General features: G+C 38.7%; 1 protein-coding gene across 5 annotated transcripts in view; it reads right to left on the reverse strand.

Moving 5' to 3' along the window:
* KIAA1328 (KIAA1328 ortholog) overlaps positions 1 to 20,797 on the reverse strand; it is a 175,706-nt gene that overhangs the window by 105,937 nt on the left and 48,972 nt on the right. For all 5 annotated transcript variants that reach the window (XM_074570493.1, XM_074570494.1, XM_074570495.1 and 2 more), the window contains exon 6: positions 271 to 398. In XM_074570493.1, coding sequence (XP_074426594.1) covers positions 271 to 398 — 128 coding nt within the window. The remainder of the gene's footprint in view (positions 1 to 270; positions 399 to 20,797) is intronic.

Genomic DNA, 20,797 nt, shown 5'->3' on the forward strand with positions numbered 1-20,797 from the left:
CCTTAGCAAAGTCATGGGTTCCTATGATTCCTACTCCGTTACAACATGGTCAGTTAACTTCACCCATTTTATTGACCCAAAACACGGGCTTGTTTTTTTTTTTCTGTTTTCCTGCAATCCACGTATTAAGGCAAAGACTCATGGAAAGCCAATCATAAAACAGTATTAAACGGTGTTGCAAGACACCACACTTAAAGTTGCAGTTCTAGTAAAAAAGAAAACATGTCTTAAAGATGTCATTAAAAAGGGAGATGGGAGAAGAGAACTTACCTTCTGCTCCTTTTCCTTGGCAGCACTGAGTTCAGAAAGGGAGAGCGATAGTTTTTCCTGCTGCTCAGCTAGGTACTTCTGATAAAGACTCAAAAGTTCCTGGCATTCTCTGTACTGCTGCTGCAGAGGTGAGACATCAGAAGTTAAGGGAAAAATATTCTTTAGCAAACAGTAAAGAGTCAAATAGATACCAACTTAACTCTGCGTAAATCTGATTTAGATCCATAACAGTTCAATTTAAAAACAGATACTGTGTGTTTGAGTACTGCCTAATGATGATAAATCTGCCTAGAGATGAATGTTCAAGTACAACCTTTTTTCTACTCAGAGAGTGGAAAAAGAAGGATTGCACCAAATTCTTTTATCATTGGAAAAGGGACAGCAGCAGGCGGCAGGTGATGACATTGTTTCAGCTGGAACAATTACAACCCTGTGATTTGTATTCAGCAAAGCCAGACATTACCAGTGTTTATTTATAAATAAATAAATAGCCAGCCAAGTAAGTAAATAGCCCATTTTTAAGCACAGACATGGATTCACAAGCCCACATGCCCAAATCCAATCTCTTTGCTTGAGCACCAACAGCTCCAAGACCCACAGCCACAGATGCAGCGCTGCAGGCCTTTCAGAAACCAGCAATGATTTTTGGACAGTAATCTGGAGAAGCAGCAACTGTGGTGTTTGCAAGGATATTAGCAAGCAACAGTGTCCTGCCTTGCTTGCAGCATTGAAATTCCAACAGGAGATAAATCTGCTCTTCACCTGTCATTGTGTAATTCCCTCCCTTGCTCATGTAGCATGGTAAACCATTTATGCTCCCCTCTCTCCCCCCTCAGTTTTAATTATGCATGCAGATGGCATAAGGGCTCGCTGTCCAAAGAGATTACTCTGAATAAATACTTTAATAACAAGTCACCGCAATTAAGGTAGGGAACAAAAACTTCTTCAATCTATAAAATGGTGTTGAGTTACAGATTTCCTTAACATTTTTATGATCTAATCATTGCTTCTGGGCAAATTCATGTTGCAATCATTTTTGCCAATCATGGCCGCATAAATAACTCACTGCTTTGTTATTCCCTGTTACGACCCTGAGTTTTTTCTTTTTTTCTTCTTTTTCTTCTTGTTCTTTGGGAGGATGATGGGGGGATTGCCAGGGGTTTTTCTTTGTTTGTTTGGTTTCCTTTCCTTTAACTGAAAGGCTACACAGAGAACAAGTGAAACATTTAAGGAAGGAATGGGAGGTTATTAAACCCCAATGTTTAAATCAATCAGAAGAGCTCCTAGAATATCTTTGCTCAGCACCTGGAAATACGGGAGGGTACAAACAATGGCCTAAACAAGCTAACTGCTTTCCAGAGCCAGCCTGCCTGAAGCCTGAGCTGTTTTACATTTCAGTTCATTTCGTCAGAGAGCACCAAAAGGCTGAAGTGATTTGTGGTGGTCTCAGGAGTATCTGCCAGCTATGATGTATATAAAAGGAATTTTTTATTCCGGTTGTAACCATAGGCAGTAATGTTTATAGTAGGTGAACATATTAGCCTGGACGCAGGGCATGAATTTTACTCTAGAAAAAGCCAGTTCATTTATACAGCCTAAGAGTTAAATGTCGGTATTTGAAGACAAATTATAGGGAAATTCATTTAAACCCATGTTATGTGGCAGAATATAAAAACAGACAGTCCTATCTTTATCAATTTTTTACGGCCTTCTTAATTCAGTTTCTTCCAGCAACCCCCTCCCCACAAAACAGATTCTACTTTCTTCTCCCTCCAGCTAGCAGACTGCTGGCAGAAGGAACGAGTACCCTAAACAGCCTTGGGGCACACGACTGATGGCCACACACCTACCCTCACTCTTGCCACCCTGTTAATATCAGTCCTGCTGGAAAGCTAGCCAAGATTGCCCTCGCTCCCCAGCTTAAGCTTAGCACAGACATGGTGCAAGTGTGCCATAAAAGAGATGCCCAAATTGTGCTTTACAGACTGCAGAGATCTTGCTGTGCACATGATGCCACCACCTCTTGTTTACAGCTGCCAAATTTATTTAAAATACAGCTTAAAACATGACATGTAAAATTAACATTAAGAAAGCATGCAAGCAAAATCCAGATTGTCCAAAGGTCGATTACGCGATTATGAGTGAGAAGGGCAATAGTTAACATGAGCTTTAACGGCAGCTGAGATATCCCTGAAATTATTCTAAGATTCCGTCAACATCGTAACTGTTAAAGCTTCCTGTATTGGAAGATTAAAACCTTATTCATTCACCCAATCAGTCTACATTAAGCAATGTATTTTTACAGACAACATAGTCTAAGAGTCCGAAGCCCTGCTTTGCTTACTAAGTAAGTAAACATGAAGTTTCAAATAGGAAAAAAAACTATGTTCATCTGTTTAGGACACATACAGAATAGCTCTAGGTATGATAATTCTCCATAATGTTCTGGTACATTTACTGCAGAATATGTTCTTAAGGAAAAAAAAAGCCTTAATATTAGATCTCACTCTTCCGTTCTATTGAATTTTTGCTAAAAGCAGCAAGATGATATCTTTTTTTTCCCCTAGAAATTAGCCAGGCAATATACAACACTGCCACAAAAATATTTAAGTCATTCAGGTAGAATAAGAGCATGCATATACTGTGGCAATACAGTCTCTAGACAAATACATAGGAAACAACAAATATTTTCATAATTTGCTTCTTAAATAAAGTCTTATAAGGGTGTAAAAAACCATATAGGACAACAAGTCCTACAGATTTGCATCCATAGAAAAAGTAATATGCCTAAATGCTCACATCAGATATTTCTTCATGTGTTCAGCAGCACAAATATTGGATTTACAAGATGTTAGTTACCTGAGAGAAGTGGTACTTGGCATTTCACTAAACTGTAATTTTATGTCAAAGAAATATGCCTTTGAATGTATCCAAGTAATACATTTTATGCAGTTTGTTAGTAAAGTATGAAGGTTGTACATGGCAGGGGGAAACAACAAAAAAAACACCACAAAAAAATCAGAAATGCAAAGGTTAAGATTTCAACAGCCATATTTACATGTCATGCTGCAAGTACTATATACTTTACAGAATAAATTAATTAATTTCATCATTGAATGTAAGTCACAGAATTAAGAGTTCGTTTATGGCTCTTAAGAGATAATAACCTCAGTGGAGATAGAGTTGGCTTTGAGAAGAGGGACGGCTAGCATGCAGTGGTGGCACACTTACAGAGGCCAGGAACAGATTTCCAGGGAGAGGGGTGTTAGGCAGGGAACAAAGAGCTTTTTCTTAGGGGTGAGGTTTCATGAGAAGGCACAGCCAGCCTAATGCTCAACTGCTGCCAAAGACACACTCTCGCTTACCCCGCAGTCTCACTCCCTCCATCTGCACCAGCTCTGCAGCTCTCCCAAACCTCTTACTCGCTCCAAGGGCTCAGCAAACTGACCCAGAAACACAAAGGGTCAGTTAAACGCAAGAGCTGGCACGAAGCGAGCAGAGGGAATAGGTTGCTGGGACAGGGGGACACCTCTTCCAGCAGCAGTGACCTGTCTCGTAGGGTCCATTCACCTTACAAAGTCTCAACCCAACTCTCTCTCCAGTTCCATTCTTAAGTCTCAGGCTTTTACATCTAACACCAGCTACTCCCAGCTTACCCATTGCTGAAATGTTTTTAGCCCTCTCGAGCTGAAGTGTGACAGACAGCTACAGTTCCTTGCTTCCTCAGAATCGGGGGGGGAAAAAGGTGGGAGGAACAAGTACCAACCACTAGCATACCCACTGACCTCCTGTACGCTGCTTCCACTGCCTCTTTGACTATAAGTAAAGCCCAGCTTAAAATATGAAGCATTTTGGTTTAGAGCATCCAGCGATTTCCTAGAAAGCTTTTGAGTTCCACACATCAGCCTCCACATCCTTACCGTGAGCAGTGTCCACACTACAGCAGTTCAAACACCCACTGGTCTCTTCATCTAGAGTCAATGTTTTAAAAATGTTGCCAATTCCAGGGTGCTCTGCAAGGGCTATTTGCTGAAGTTCTGCCTTTCTCAAATCGCTTCTTGTAAGACGGGAGGGGAAAAAAAAAAAAAACAGGAAAAAAAAGATAGAGGACTTTTTTTTTTTTAGAGATAAGTTTTTTTAGCCTGTGTCATTCAAGGAGAATTGTTTGGGTTTACCTCCCTTTATTTTAAAGAAACAAAAAAATTAAAGCAGCCTTCAATCACAGGAATTTGAGGCTGGAAAAAAGGTTTCAAAAAAACTCCAAGGGATAAGAACACAACTAATGAAATTTTTTTTTAGCAATCAAACTAATAACAAAGGCTCCGTTGTATTTTCAGAGCGGTTGTGAGGACTCCTCACCTAGTGACTCCTTCCTCAAGGGCTTGTCACAAGCATTTCTGGGACAGGCATAAGCCCTAGTATTCCCTTTTTAGGCATGGAAAAGCTGTGGCACAGGGAGTCTTCAGGCATGTCTGTGCACCCGGAGGCAGCCCAGGAGCCCCATGCTCCACAAGCCAGCACCAGTACACAGGTCTTGCAGCTGCAGGGGAAGTTTGCACAGCTCAGGCACAGCACTAACAGACCACATTCATCTTGCACCTGATTAGCTTAAAGTGCACTTTGCCTGCATTCACACACGCAGAAAAGCCCTAAGAGACTTCCCAAGCATCAAACAAGATGCCCAGGGATGACCGATTCCCATAGTCCCTGACTGTACCTCTGACTTGGACTGTCCTTTCATTCAAGGCTGCATAATCTTATCTATGTACAGAAGAGAACACAAGAGCTAAATCTCCATCTTCAGCAACAAGATGCTCCAGTCCCATCAGCCCCTACATCCAACAGAAGATTCTCTAGAGAGTCAGAGCTATTACAGAGTTATGCAAAGATGAATAAAGCAAGCAAAGGAAGGAAAAAGTCAAACAAGAACAAGTTAGATTTAAATTTAAATAAGATGGCAATAACTTACACTTTGTGGTAGAGATACAAGAAGCCTTCAGGGATATGATTTCAGCGCATGATGAAGAAAGCTTTTTGACATTTGCAATCATAATCTAGTAGCCACAAAACACTTTTTTTTTTTTTAAATCTGTGCTTAAGGACATGCATCTAGAAAGCCAACTAGTTATCATCATATTGGCAGTTTCAGCAAAGACCAAACTTCTTCACTGCCTCAGGTAGTCCCTTCAAGACAAAAGCTGTGAAAAAAACCAGACACTCAGGAAGTACCACGGACACTAAGTTGCTGGAGCGAGGTTGAACACTGGAAGAGACGTCTCCAGTCTCCAAAGAAAAATCTATTCAGGTAAGTTGCAGCCAGACATGAGCTCTTCTGCCTGCCCTCCAACTAAGTGTGTATAAGCCAGACCTATTCAAGGAGCTGCACACAGCCACAGTACCAAGCATTTCTTGCCTGATGTAATTTACCTTGCTTTGATATTTTAGTGGTTTGGGTTTTTTTCAGTTTGACTGCAACACCAACTCTACACCATTTCCAGAATGCAGCTGGACTGTGTCTGGCAACTTGAACCGTGTAGACACACCTCTGCATCTATAATGTTGACTCTTTGTATTACTCTGGCATCCCGCTGCAACATTACTTAGTAGCCCAAAAATGCCTTAAAATGCTGCTGCAGTAGTAAGAAAGCATTACACCAAACTCAAGCAAAGGCTAAGACCCAAAACAGCTGAGTCTCCAAATAATAGATACTATACCTGTATCTACATCTAAGGCTCAAGCTACACGTAAATGCTCCTGATACAAGGGAACAGAATTTGCAGAGTCTGCAGAGCCCCAAAGGCCTGTGATGGCATCGTGGCAAACTCCACTACAAGTGTGCTGAGTTTGAAGTGGGCCCACATTTTTCCATGCATCATCCAAGCATATATTTTTCAGTATTTTGACACATGAGGCAATGAGGTTTATTTTCTACCTTAATATTTTGCATATCAATAGGAGAAAGATACCATGCCTTTTGGGAAAGAAGCAATATGTATGTCATTCTGATTTCCACCTGCAGGCTCTCTTCTTCTAACCAAAGAAAGGATTAAAATAATGCAGCTTCAACTACTTACATATGAATGTAAGTCATATGAATAAACTGCTGGTATTAATGAATTAACATCTAAAAGGAACATTTTAAAATATAAACTAAGATATTCTAAGCTCTTTCCTTTAGCATTAAACAATTACTCACTTCATTGGAAGCTGACCCACATTTAATTTTAAAATACAGCTTGTGTTTAATATATATACCAGTCCTGCACTCTCATCTCAGAAAAGCAACAACAGGACTGCATTTCGGAAATCAGAATATCCAGGCAACAGATCAAAGTCAACCCTAAAACGTTTCTTCTGCCTTTAAAATTAAGAGAAATAAAATAAGTGGCCTGAACCTATGTGAATCATTGTTCTGTGAAAGGGTAAAGACTAGTAACTTCTATGAAGGTTTATTATCTAAACTCTGAAGAAGCTGCAAAGACGGAAGGTAATAAAATGTTTTATGAACAACTTCACTTCGCTCGTTCTTATATAACTGAGTTTATGTGGACTCCTTGGCACGGTGTTGCTAAGAACCTGTAGGGAACTTTCTGCACATCCACTTCTCAATGTATTAACGAAATCATCTGGTGCGGGTCTGAACCTTACGAGCCTTCAATTCAAAACACAATCTCTTTCTGCTCCAAAATCCTCAGGAAGCACATTTCTGAAAACACTATAAAAACGCAAGTCACATACAATAAGATAGAGAGATCTCCAATCTGAAGCCCAACAGTTACATTTTAATTTACACTTGAATATTTTAATGTTGTTATCCAGGCAGTAAATTAACTCAAGATGCAAGAATAAAAAGAGAAGATGCATAGGGAAAAAGGTCACAAGGTCCACAAAAGTTAAGAACTTCTCTTCTCTTTGAAGCATCAGCATTATGTTGTTGAATACCACAGCTCTCATATAAAGGAATTGCTTAATACATTCCCATTCTGTTTGAAGGGAAATTAAATTTACATTCTTTGGGAATATGGTATTGTAATTAGTTCATGACTTGATTACACTTTGAAGTGAGCCAAGACTGCATATGGCGCATACAAATTAGTTAAGTTATGGTTACCTACCTAAAGAAAAGCTACAGAGTTAAGAATAAAGTTAGGGACAAAGCCAGGATGGTCCTTTGGAGCTTTCAAGGAAGCATATGTAAAACACCAAATTCAAATCTAGTCTCTGGACTTACTGATGTCAGGTGGGAACAGAAATAAAAAACTGCAGTTTCCTAAACAGCTGAATTAGTTGTTTTCGAACAATAATCTTTCCATCTCCACCTATACCACCTGCAGGGCAACTGTTAAAATTGATCCAAAAAAATAAAAAGGCAGTAAAAGATAAAAGATTTCCTACACTGGTTAAATTTGCCCGTATGATTTATTCCTGTTGCTTATAATTTTTTGTTAATTTCTTTTATAGATGGTCTGAGTTTTATATCATCTACCAAGATGCTCTGTTCCACCCAGATGATGAAATTCCCCAAGTTCACTTTAAAGATACTGAAAAAATATTGATATGCACAATACAAATACAGTGCATCTAAAATTGGTGAAACAAAAAGGTAGCCAGTATGATTTAAAGAGAGCAAGGAAAGCATTTAAGCCTAAAACTAATTCCCAACATAGCACATGAACTCAGAGAAGTTTCTATCATACCTTCAAAATGCAAAAGCTGTTTAAGGTACCAGATTTGATCCTACATATTGAAAATCCTTTCCACAGGATATGCCAATCAAACTGGACAGCTTATCTGCCATGTTCTCTGGTTCAAAGGTGGGTAAGGACAAAAATATCACACACCATCATATGCCAGCAGATGTGCCTGGATCAATAAATGCAAATACCATCTCAGAGCTTGCACTTTCCATTCCAAGTGGAAACACATCTCCAGCCTTACCTTCATTAATACAAACAAAATGATACTTACAAGCAAAGAAAAAATAAAATAAAGGTTTATTCTGCAGTCTGCCTGTGCTAACAGCTTTCTTCTAGTGAAAAGGAGGGAAGAACACAACACACAAAAGGCAAGTTGTGCCACTGTGCACACTGGTAAAAACATGCCTTTTCATAACAAAGACCATAATAAGAATTCTTATATAATAATTTTCATAATAAAAACATACCAGAAAAAATAAGAACCTGAATACACAAAATACAGATCCCACATATCTGTAAGGCTACTTCCTGGCATGGGCCACAAATTTTTTTTTAGTTTTGGATTAAGACCTGCAATGGCAGGAGATCTTCTTTCACTAGCAAGAAAGAGTTCGTTCAGAACATACTGGCTCTTTCAGGGGAGCTCTGCCAACGTCTATAGTGACTTCCAGGATTTAAAGATTTCCTTTGGCATTTGCTTAGAAGGCACAGCTACCCAGTTTCTTCCACTGGAAACTGTTAAGAAACTTGTTACTTATGTATTTGTCTATCAGCCGGTAAATGTATGATCCTTTTTTATGGAAAAAGGGAGCCTGGAGACTCAGCCATATACAATTTCTGTGCAAAATAGTCCCAGCATCTGAGAACAACACCACACATTTCATCATGTACGACAGAAAATAATCTCAACCTGTGCTGTGTGAGAATATGAAGCCAAAAAAAAAAAAGTAACACACCTATCACCATCCACACAAAAAGAGTGCTATTTTTGCTTTTTACATATTTAGAGTGCAAAATTAAACAAATAAAAGGAACACTGCATAATTTAGCTTTCATTTTCTATCAAATTGCTCATAATTGTAACCATAAAACGGTAATATTCTACCATATGTGCATCTGCAAAGCCGACAAAAGCACTGGTCAGCCCCTGTGACAAGAAAAATGAACCTGTCGCTCCACCTAGTGACCTTGCTGGATATTACCACTCTCCTAACAACTTGCACAGAGCGCTTGTCAAATTTTGAGGTTAATTTTGTTACAGAGAGGGATCTAACACACCACTTTGAAAGAGGAAAAATCCACCGTGCAATCCTCCTGCTACCGTCCTTCCTCAAATTACACTCCCCTCCATCCACACGGGCAGTCACAGCTTTACATAAAATACCCACCACTGGAAATACCTGCTGGTTTAGTCACAGGTCTTTGTGAGAATTAAAAAAATCTTTCACAGTAGCCACCGTTACTGTTTACACAAAGCCATTTGTCATATCAGTGCTACTCGATATTAAAACAGCCATGTTCTTCACTCTAATTTGACAACAGAACTCCTGGCAGAGGCCTGAGGAGAGATAAGGTGCTTTTAGCCTATATGGGAATTGAGGTATCTGAGAGAGGATGCTCAGCCTGTTATGTTTAGACACAGCAAGAGGAGTTATTTAACAGGATAAATGTGAGCTCAGAGTCAGATGCATGGAGGAAAGGGGATGAAGAGGCAAAAGAGAAATGGAATGTAAAATCTGAACTTAGGGAGAGCAGAGCTACAGCATCTCCATCTCAATTAAAGAACATGCATAGTAAATCAAAAAGGCGTCTGCTTTGCAGGCAATGAGAATGTAAGATCACAAAACATCAACTCGTTTTATAACAAAGCTAATCAGGTTTGGTCTTGGTTACTATCAGAATAGGGATCACCTGAGAATACACAGTGGTGTCTGTCTTGTTGCTTCCTTGCAGGAAACAATCCATCATCACTCTTAATTTTATATACTTGATGTGTCTCACTGAACCTTTTCCTTACAGCCTTCAAATGGGAATAATGCTGACGGAGAAAAGCAGACTCTCCTTCAGCCAAGCTTCCACTGCTCTCAGAACAAGAGATTCCTCATTCGGGTCCGTACAGGAAAGGAAACCTGGCCGCTATGGGGAATTCTTGTTTGCTGCTTCCTCACGTGGTTGCCTCTCTGTATCGGTCTGCATCCGGCTTGGGTATTTCAACTTTCTTTTTGCACCCTTTTAAACTAGGACATACTCACACAGAAGGACATAGATTTTAATCTGACTATCTGCAAATGGTGCAAGAGGCAAGATGAAAAAATCTGTAAATGTTGCTGGACTGAAACAGAAAAAAAAATAAAAACCAGTGAGGCAAGAAATCTTGCCCTTTTTACAGAACCACCTTCAGCATTATAGCTAGAACAGCACAGCATGTAAAAACCACAGAGCATTCTAGAAAATTTTGTCTTTTAAAACTATTGCTATTTTGACAGTCTTTCTAACCTTGTTAGAACACAATCTGTTTGCACGCTGTTGATGAGAAAAATGCAATACTCCTTTTCCTAAAAGGCAGCTGAGGTCAAATCAGACTCCATACAACTGCACTGATTTTTAAGGAGGTGTCCCCAAAAGCAAAAAAGGAAAGTATTCCATGTCAGAGTGCTCCAAAGATTTTCATTTCCATCACATACTATACACATAATTAGGTAAGTATTTCAGAATGACATCAGAGGCCTCAGAAAGTTGGTCCTTTCTTGTAAAAACTGTCCTTAAACATGCCAAACTGAAAAGCACTGGTTTCACTGAACTGAAGCCAGTGAAGAAAAGATTTAATAACAGCCTTATTATAAGGTTCATTGTTGTAGGACTATTTAATATACAAGATTAACACATCTTATCTCACGCTTTCACTGAAACCTATTATACCCTTCATTAATACATGCACATTTCTACATCATTTACAGCGCTGAGGTCCCAAATAGTATTGTCTGAAACAGGGTGTGTTCTGCTGCTCTTCCTGGTGGTAGGCTCTCTTTGCAATAACAGTACTCAAAAATAAGCTTCACGGCTCAATATGGAGAACATTGTTAGGTAAAGTAAACAGGGTTGCTTAAAACTGAGAGAAATTAAAAATAGAAATAATTTGTTTTGCCAACACTCCAGATTTCATTTCTTTACTTCAGATCCCTCACACCCAGACCAAAAGGTGACACATCCACCTGTTGTAAGACAGGAAACTTCTACCTTCCCAACCTAATGAATAACAATATTCTTTCCTCCTGAAAACTTGAGATTTAGAAGTAAAGTGAACCACAGCTCCTCAAATTTACAGGCATTTTAAAATTCTTCAGATCTGGATCGCTGGAGAAGAACAGGAAGCTGTATGGTACAGACAGTACAACGCTGTCCCAGCTTACGTACATTTGCGCTATAGATACACCAGGACAGATCAGAACAAGGTACATTAGTATTACATGAAGGGAAGGGAATCAGATAAGGAAAAATACACATTTTTATGTTCTCAGTAGACCAAAGGAACCAGGTTGGCCCTTTTTCTTGCACAAACAGGAGAACTCTTCTGAGCCAGAAAAATAACAGGATTCATCAAGACAGAAAATTTCTATTGGAAGCATTTCAGGACAGAAAATACACATTTCTCCAGCAACTGAACAGACAGATTCAGGTGTTTACAAGCTCGTCTGTACTTCTACCCACCAGGTCCCAGACAAAGAAATGGAGGACATTTTTCACAGAGTTCCCCTAAGCTGTGGAACTGCTCTCTGCAGGAAGCTATAAATGTTTGAAGTTTACATAGACTCAGCTAAACAAATTCATAACAACAAAAAAATCCATCTAGTGATATCAAACACAAACATTCTGAGTATATTTTTTAATTACAGGTTTCTGGACATTCTAAGCAAGTATTACTATTTGCTTACCCTGTCCTTATGCTTTGCCACATGCTTGTGGCCATTGTCAGCATTAAAACACCAAACTTGGTCATTTGACACAGGATGGACATTTTATGTTCTCATCATACTACAATTAACAGGTCAAGTATATTAAAACTTGATAAGTATACTGAAGATACCTCTTCTCCAACCACCTGAAGAGATTTGTTATCACTCGTAAATTGTTAGAAAGCATGTTAAGAAGATTCCCCTCTCCCTCACACTTGACTTTCTGAAGCTACTCTATCAAATGGTTAATATTTATTGAAGAGGAAGAAAACAACTGACCCGGAATGATTCTACTGGGAAGTATTGGTAGCAAAGACTTAACTTCCAGGAGCCAAACATACAGCCCCTGGGATTTTTCTATTGTTCTTGGAGATAAAGATGCTTACTCTGGCTGATTAGTCTTGTATTAGAAAAAGGGTCTTTCCGTGAGAGGCCTATTCCCAGAGCGACACTGACCCATTCACATTTACTTTTGTCCTTTTGGAAGTTCTCATGCCTTCAGGTAAAAAAAAGTTTCATGAGGCTCTGGAAGCACTATCCCCTGCAAGAAAAACACTCATTTCATCCCTATATCCTTGTATTTATTACCACAGAAGAACAGCTGGAATTCTGGAGGTCTTCTTGCATTCTTACATGGAGCATACCAAGATATCCAGCTAGATATATGTATAAACCAAGGAAGCCTAATGTATTGGTGGGGAAGAGAGAACCTTTTCTACGTAGCTATGACTTTTTTTCCCCCCATTATAGTTCTCCATTCCTCTTAGAGAAACACTGGTAAGCGTTAGCCTTGAGGATTATCAGTGCTGCAGGGCTGTTACTCCTGAAGACAGGAATTCCAAAATCGAAACTCAGAAGTGCTCATCAGAAGAAAAAACAGCTGAAAAGAGTTTGCATAGAGACAGTTACTGGCAGCAAGAAAATGGTACTTTCAGATATCCTCCTCTCACAGGATTAATATTTGAGTTAGAAAATAGTTCTTCGGCAAATTCTTTCCTTTTGGAATACAGACAGAATCAGTCAGATGCCTCCATGCATACAGACACTCTGCATAAAAACAAAATCAGAAAAGTCTGTGATCCAGCGGGTCTGCCGATAATGCAGGGCTCACCATGGATGCTTGAAGAGCTTAGTCGTCAGGTACTGAAAAGGCCTCCTTGTAAAATGCAGATTACAATAAATTTCTGAGCCATCAAACCAAAGACATTATAAGGAAGTGGGGGAAAATATTCAACACAAAGATTCTACACAACAGGGACCTATAAAAATCAGAGAAATTAGGCGTATTTAGGGGTGTATATATATATTTATAGGTACATATTTGGAATATATACTGGAATATATTTTCCAGTATATATTCCAAACAGGTGACCAAGGTAACCTGCACACCAAGCTATATGCTAACACCTGTTTCTTGCCAACAAGTAGGAAAGGAAAATAAGTATATGTGAACACCTTGCAAGGGCGCTAGACTAGGAAGTCACTGGCTCTCAAAAAAAGGACCGGAAATAAAAATAAATAAATCAATCTGTGCAGATACTTTCCTCACAGAAGTTCAAAACACAAGACAGGAAACTGTACAGTGAGCGGTTCAGTGAACCGGAATACAAGATCCTACAGGTCTCAAGCAATACTTCTGCCAAGCCCAAGGCACAAGAGCATGAACATTCAGTGAGGTGTTCTCATTGATAAACATCATGGAGACCATGGAGGGGTGATAGCTCCCAAAGAATTAACTTTTGAAGTGCAGGACTAATTTAGAAGGCAAGACTGCAGCAGAGCTGCTCAGTACCTCCCCTTCATTTCAACAGATCAAGGAAACACCCATACCTTTTCCATCTCAAATGGAAACTGGCTCCTGTGCTAATAGCTAGGAAGGTTTATCACTGCAGCATCTGAATAGCTTACAGGTGTCAACGGACTTACTGTCATCATTCTTGCATGTTCACTCTACAAGGAAGGTCACATTTCATAAAGGAGAAGGCGAAATACGGAGAAGGTATGCGATTTACCTAACTTCACAGACATCTGTGCAGCGCAAGTAAGAGAATTCACGTGCCTTAGATCTCAGAGTGCTTCCACAACAGCTTGCAACGCCATTATTTCAGGACCATTTTCTGAACTGTTGTGCCTGTACTGGTGATGTAGCTTTGCGACCTGTCTCCCTAACAGTCTGATCTCTAGCTAAACCAGAAAAAAAAGGAACCTGTGCTTCCTTTTTTTTTTTTTTTTTTTTTTTTTTGAGTTTTCTCCAGTAAGACATTTTATAAATTTTTGACTTCACTTCTCTCACCTTAATCCTTGGAAGGAGAAGCAAGATAGGGGCAAAAATTAAAGCAGTAACTGTACCATAACACATCTGCCTCTGAAGTGAGAAGGAACAGACAGCACCAAAACATCTTCAGATCTGACAGGTTGCTCTGCTACCAATCTGCGCTAACAGGTGAGACGTGTCACTCCATGACAAGTATCAGAAATAAAGGAGCTTAATGCAACTGCAAGCGTTTTAAATGATTTCCCTCTATCATGCAACAGGAGACAAGCAGTTCTAACAAAACACGTGGAGATTTTTCTCTGAGCTGCAAAGCTTTAAAATTAGCACTTCGTGTGTGCTTGTTCTTTTAATGTCTGCATTTATTAAGGAGCAAAACAACTATGCATCTGAAATGCCAGAGAAATATGGATCCATAAATAATGCCACATTCCTGTTCGCACCTAATCTAAATATTTATGTAGTAATTTACCAGCAAAAGATGCAAACTATTCTTTAAATGTTACATTGTATTAAAGGTTAACCACATGACATGTTTTATTATCAGGCTCTGAATTATGTTTAAGACAAGTTTTTATTTTCAGTGGAAGTTCTGGTGTTGAAATGGATGGACAGAGGCAAGAAAGTCTAGTCACCTCTCAAAGATGAATACTGAAGTTCAGACTTATTCAATACTTTTTCAGTCTTCATAGCCATAGGCCACGCAACTCAGCAGCATACTGATGGAGAGAGGAAGGGCCACCTTCTTCACAACTAGAAGAGCTAGAAATAGATCTATTAGCGAGGCTTGGTTGTTATGGCAAGACTGATGATGCTGAGTTTCACTTAGAAAAGCAATCTCCACCACAGTCAGCACCAAATCAAAATGGCTGTGTGCATACCCATAAGAGAAGTGTTAAATGTAACAGCAGAACTACCCCCGGTATAAACACGTCCTCGGATTTCATACATCTAGATGTAGCCTCTTGTCAGTGATGTAATGCTTCTCTGCCCAGTACCTTATGCAGAAATCCATGATCCACTCCTCATTCAGTCCTACAAAATCCAGCTTCTCTTTTATTTCATATCCTGCTACAGTCACCATCACATATTTATGGTCTTAACTGTTCCTTTTGGTTCCTCCTTGAGCTCTCACCTTCATGCCTTCTGTTCCTAAAACCTTTAACATTAGACATAGTTTCCAACTCATCTTCTATTTTCTCTGTAATACAAGGCTTTCTTTAGAAATATTACTTTGCTGACTTCGTTTCCAATTCTCTTGATCTCTGCATGATCTTCCACACTGAATACTTTCTTCATGTCATTGCTTTCCTCAGATGCGAGACCTTTGAAGCTCGCTACAGACTCAGCCATGTAAGAACCGATACAAATATTTTCTTGTGCTTTGCTTTTTCACTAACAGAGCTCCTTCCATTTATACTACGCTGAGTATGATCCACCCTTGTGCGACTGTTTTGAGACTATCAGTCTGACAGTTTCCAAGGTTGTGAAATGGAGGAGGGAAAAAAAACACACACTTAAGTTTATGTGGTGTTCTAGGAGGTAAATATTTTCTAGTTTGGAGAGCAAAAACAAATTGAGCACTATTGCCAATATTACCACTTCCTACCCTGAAACCCTTGTGAGAAGAGAAATTCCCCAACTCTAAACACAAGGTATTCACAAATAAACACTACGACCCTTTTAAAACATACTCAAGTAAGAATATAAACAACTGGAATGGTTAGAAAATACTGCCCAACTTTTTCACATTTCCTTTGTGACTTTTAAAATGCGTACTTCTAACTCATGAGCAGGAAAGGCTCACATTTTCCAGATATAGCTAATGAGACAGAGTAACACGAGGAGATCTATTAATGTTCCCTGCTTCAGCGAGACATGAAGTGCAGACATATTGATGGAATCTGCATTTTTGGTTCTCATTTATTCTGCTCGAATAAGCTTACCAATCTGAGGCAACATTTTCAGACACTGGTGTTTTGAACAGTGCTGATCTCTGGGACTATCCTTTTCCTCCACCTCACCATATCTAGATCAAAGAAACCTTGGAAAAAAAAAATCTAAGAAGCTGGAAGCATAGATGTTCATTCTTAAGATGCAGTAAAATCTTTCATTTCAATGAAATACAGAAGTACTTGGGATGTAGTACAGCTGATCAATGCAGAAAAGAGGTATAGAATACCACTGAAAATAGACCTTATTTGTATGCATGCCATACAAATATGTTAAAATAAGCAGTTAACTATCTTGTTGGAGTTAAGTAGCTTTCATAGAAGAGAATCATTGCAATTATCAGTGGTAATAACAAATCCTCTCCGATACAGATGTTTACTTCCTGTTCCAAGAACTACAGCAGGAAACAGCCCTGTTAAAAATATTTGTCTAGCACTAGCCATAGCATTCCTATTTGTTACCCTTAAGTGTACAACCCATAACAAAAATAGGTAGCTTTTTTCCATCCCCCAGCATAACTCAATGAACTTAAAATATTTAGTCAACAACCAAATGCCTGCTCCCATATTTTGTTACAAGCCTTCTCTGACTACAGTCCTATCTCCTTGGTTTACAACTGGAATAGGGAATTAGTCATCTCTAGGAAACAGATACCACTAGCTTTTCATCACAAAAAGCTCAATTAAAACCCATTTGAGAGAAGCTGAGCCACTACTTCACTGTATTTTTCTCTTTCCCTGCCTCTTGATAGCTAGGCTGAACCTAAACATCATTAACCACTGTGAACGCTAATATGCAAAGCTTACCTACAGATCTATCTATAGCAAGTGCATCTACCAGTTTTGTTGCATGAGAAAAGAAAAGAGGGAAAAAAAGAAAAAAAGCATTGACAATCGTACACAGTTTTTTCCCCGATGCCCACACATTTACTTCTTGCCCATTTCTTTTGGAAAATGGTAGAGGTGAAACTGTCTGTTCAATTTCTTAGATTTCACTGTGCACCTTCTATTTCTTAGAACATGGCAAATACTGTCTCTACACAATATCCCTAGTACTTATAATGCAAAACACTTTATGACACTTCTAGCTCTGGGAGAAGAGAAAATGAAGCATGAAATAAGAAATATACTAGCAGAACAATATTCATTGACACTAGTAAGTCTGTATACTGCTACACTGGGAAAGTATTAGTATTTGGGGTTTTAGGCTTTTTTTAATATAAGTTTGCCTGGCTTTTCTGATGTCAATGGTATGTCAGTCCTTGCAGCTTTTCTCATGTAACATGCAACCCAGAAGCCAAACTCATCAAATCATGCTCAAATCCAGCAGATTTATATGTTCTCACTTAAACTACAATTATTTTTTTTTTGGGCTATCTGAAGTAAGCCAAGTAAGAAATTCTCCTCACAGTTCTTCAGAAATCCCCCACCCTTGCAAAAAGACGATCACATTTTTGGAAGTCTGAACGCAAACACAGAACTAACAGTAATCTTTTCTCTCCTAGCAAGAGGAAAGGAAATTTTATTACTAGTTATTGACTAGCAAGAGTCAAGATAACAGATTCACAAACAATAAAACCATAAATACAGAACAAAAACCCATAAAAGAATAGTTTGACTGATCAAAGATTGACCTTAGTTGAAAAAGTTTTTAAAAATTATCCTCTGTTTCTTGTAGCCTGTATTGAAATTGAAAGAAAACGTCACAAAAAATATCATAATCTTAAAGTTCAGTGTATACAGGCAATATACAATGTAACCTGTGCTAATTTGGTCCATCTTACACTGATTTGTATAACATGCTCTCACACTGTTTTTAATGTACAATAGCTAAAAATCCTGCAGAAACATACACAGGCACTGACAGAACTCCCAAAATGGTCACAACTAACAAGTAAGAGCTGGGCAAACTACAATTAAAAAAAAAAATGCATTGCAGACACAAAATAAATGCTTTTCAGGGCAGACTTCTGTAACGCTGTCCCAAACAGGGAGTGATCCAAATCAGCACGTCCTGATCTGCCATTTGGCAGGAAAGCTACAGGGGAATCCACTTGCCAGAGAAAATGTATGGAGGCTGGCACTTCTGCATCAGGTATACAAAGCAGAAGCAGATTTACTTACATCAGGCTAATCAAGAGTGGAATGGATCGTATATGGCCACAAACTCAAAGAAGTCTGAAAACCACAACTCGCTTTTCTTTTGTATTAATAGCTGGTACAAACCCCTTCAGACTCCACTTGCACTGCTGCCACCTTCCTAACAGCTTAGGGAAGATAATGCCTCTTATTTTCTTTTACATGGGAAAACCCTTCCATATATTAGAGGGAGGGACAAGACAGTTCAGCACATCATTGGGTGAACTACAGCTCGAAATTTGGCTAGAAGTCGTTACCACTAACCAACAAAGGCTTAAATCCTTTATTACTGATTTGCTTGAATAATACATTAGACTTGCACTGATGTAATAGGAAACTTGGAATATGCAGCCCTGATTTACCAAGGAATTTCATCAGGAATTACTTAAAGTAAAAAAAAAAAAAGATATAAGTGACAAAAAATAAAGATAAATGTTACAACATTCATTACCACCAGGCCCAGTACAATACATCAGCTAAAGCATCGGAAATTTACACTGTGAACAAGCAATAAAGATTTAAAAATCATTCCGCATATCTCCACTTTTTTGTTTTCTTCCACTGGCTCGGGGAAGGATCATTCATACCTGCAGTTCTACCCCTCTTCAAATCTACCCGGACTTTCTTTGAAGGGAAAAGTTGATATTTCACAGCTTCTAAACCATTTTCAAAGCCTACCACTTTTGTCCTGACATATTTCCAAAGTACAAAAGCAACTACCCCAACAACCCTTTACATGCTAAAGAAATATAACTGCACAATTTAGGACATCAAAAGAATTTTCTCATACATTGCAACAACCTTATTTATAGACTGCCACAAATGGACAACAGTCTTTTAGTCAGTTTCCGTAAAGCAGGAGGAATTTGATACTGTGAGTGGAGACGGCAAAAACAAAAGACAACTTTCAACATCCAGCGTAGGTAATGTTATATAGATACATTTTTCATTTTGCTCCCCAAAAATTATGGACTCTTACTCCTAAGAAGCCATATTGAAAAAGGGTGCCTAGTGCATTCTTTGCATTGAGGATAGTATACATTTGGTACAAGTGTTCATTTCTCACTACATTAATGAAGACATTGACTAACCACCCTAAAATAATCTCATACTACGAACACCACACACCGCTCATCACAGTTGAGATGCTGACATTTGCTGCAGGGCTAGTAGTGCTGCACTGAACTTCGGTACATAATCCACCTCTTTTCTAATTTAACTAGAATCTATTCTAGTCTGTAGAAGAACTGCAATCTTAACTGCACAATATGTATATTTTTCCCTTGATTGCGCCTACTTGTTCTTTCAAGGGCATTCCCATTAGGAACAAACACTTCTCCATCCTCTCTCCCCCTTAAAGCAGAGTGAAAATAATCATATCAAGGGAAACTTATTACTGTTTCCAAATTGCGTCTGGCTCTCAGCAGGCACACTCTCCAGGCAACAGTTTTGCCGCTACATTATGACTAATTTTTTTTTTTTTTTCCGGATGACATTTTGTACTATAAGTAGGTAGAGGAAGGACAGATATATGTGATTTGGGATATGACAGAACCTCTTGAGTCCAGTGAAAGAGTAGTGTCTCCCCTCACTCCGCAGCCTCCTGCAAAGAAATTTCGTTTTCACTCCAGAGAACGATTTCTTAGCACATTGCACCATGCGCAAACATACCCTTTCACAAATTAATTTTGCGAGAAGGATGAAACCTGTAGTTTGTTCAAATTTAGAGCTCCTGGTTACTTTATATAACAAATAAATAAAAGAAAAAAGGCAAAGGAGGAGAACAAAAGAAACCCAAAAAGCAATCATTTGATTTCTGGCTACCTGGACAAAGCACACGTTGTCTAATGCTGCCATCTGCTGTCTATATAGCATGGCAATGTAGCTCTGGTTTAAAAAAAAAAATAAAAAATTAACAAGTATTATCCAGACTGTTCTCTTCCACAACTATTATCTCCTGGATCACCATTTTGAAAACAACAAAACATCTCTCGTTCCTTTTCAATTTATATTTATGGCTTTCCACAATCCTTACAAATAGATGTAGCAGAGTGTTTTAAATAAACTGTTTCTGCTAAGGAAAAAAAAAACAACAAAACCAAGCCATATTCAACAGAGCAAAGTGCTGTGCATGTGATTTTCAGGGAGTAGATAAAGAGAAATTTTAAAATTAGTTCAAACTAAAGCCACTGAGCATGCTTCAAGATCAATTAACTAAAATGCCTCAAAGTCACAGGTAATACTGCTGAACAAGGGGGAAGCCTATCCAAATACATACCAAGGAATTTAGGTATAATTTCTAGATATTAAAGAGAACATATTCGAACACACAAGCTTTACCTACAGAGCCACATGAAATTTAACAAGATGAAACAACCATTTGAATCAACAGAAAGGGCTTCATATCTTAACAAATTCTCCTGAATAAAACAAGCAGGAGAAATAGATACTTCTTTTGGGACAGGACAGAGAGAGCCCAAGAAGAACTGCACAGTAAGAACAGATTCGTTTAC

This window comes from Larus michahellis, chromosome Z, assembly GCF_964199755.1.
Source record: "Larus michahellis chromosome Z, bLarMic1.1, whole genome shotgun sequence".
NCBI lineage: Eukaryota > Metazoa > Chordata > Aves > Charadriiformes > Laridae > Larus > Larus michahellis.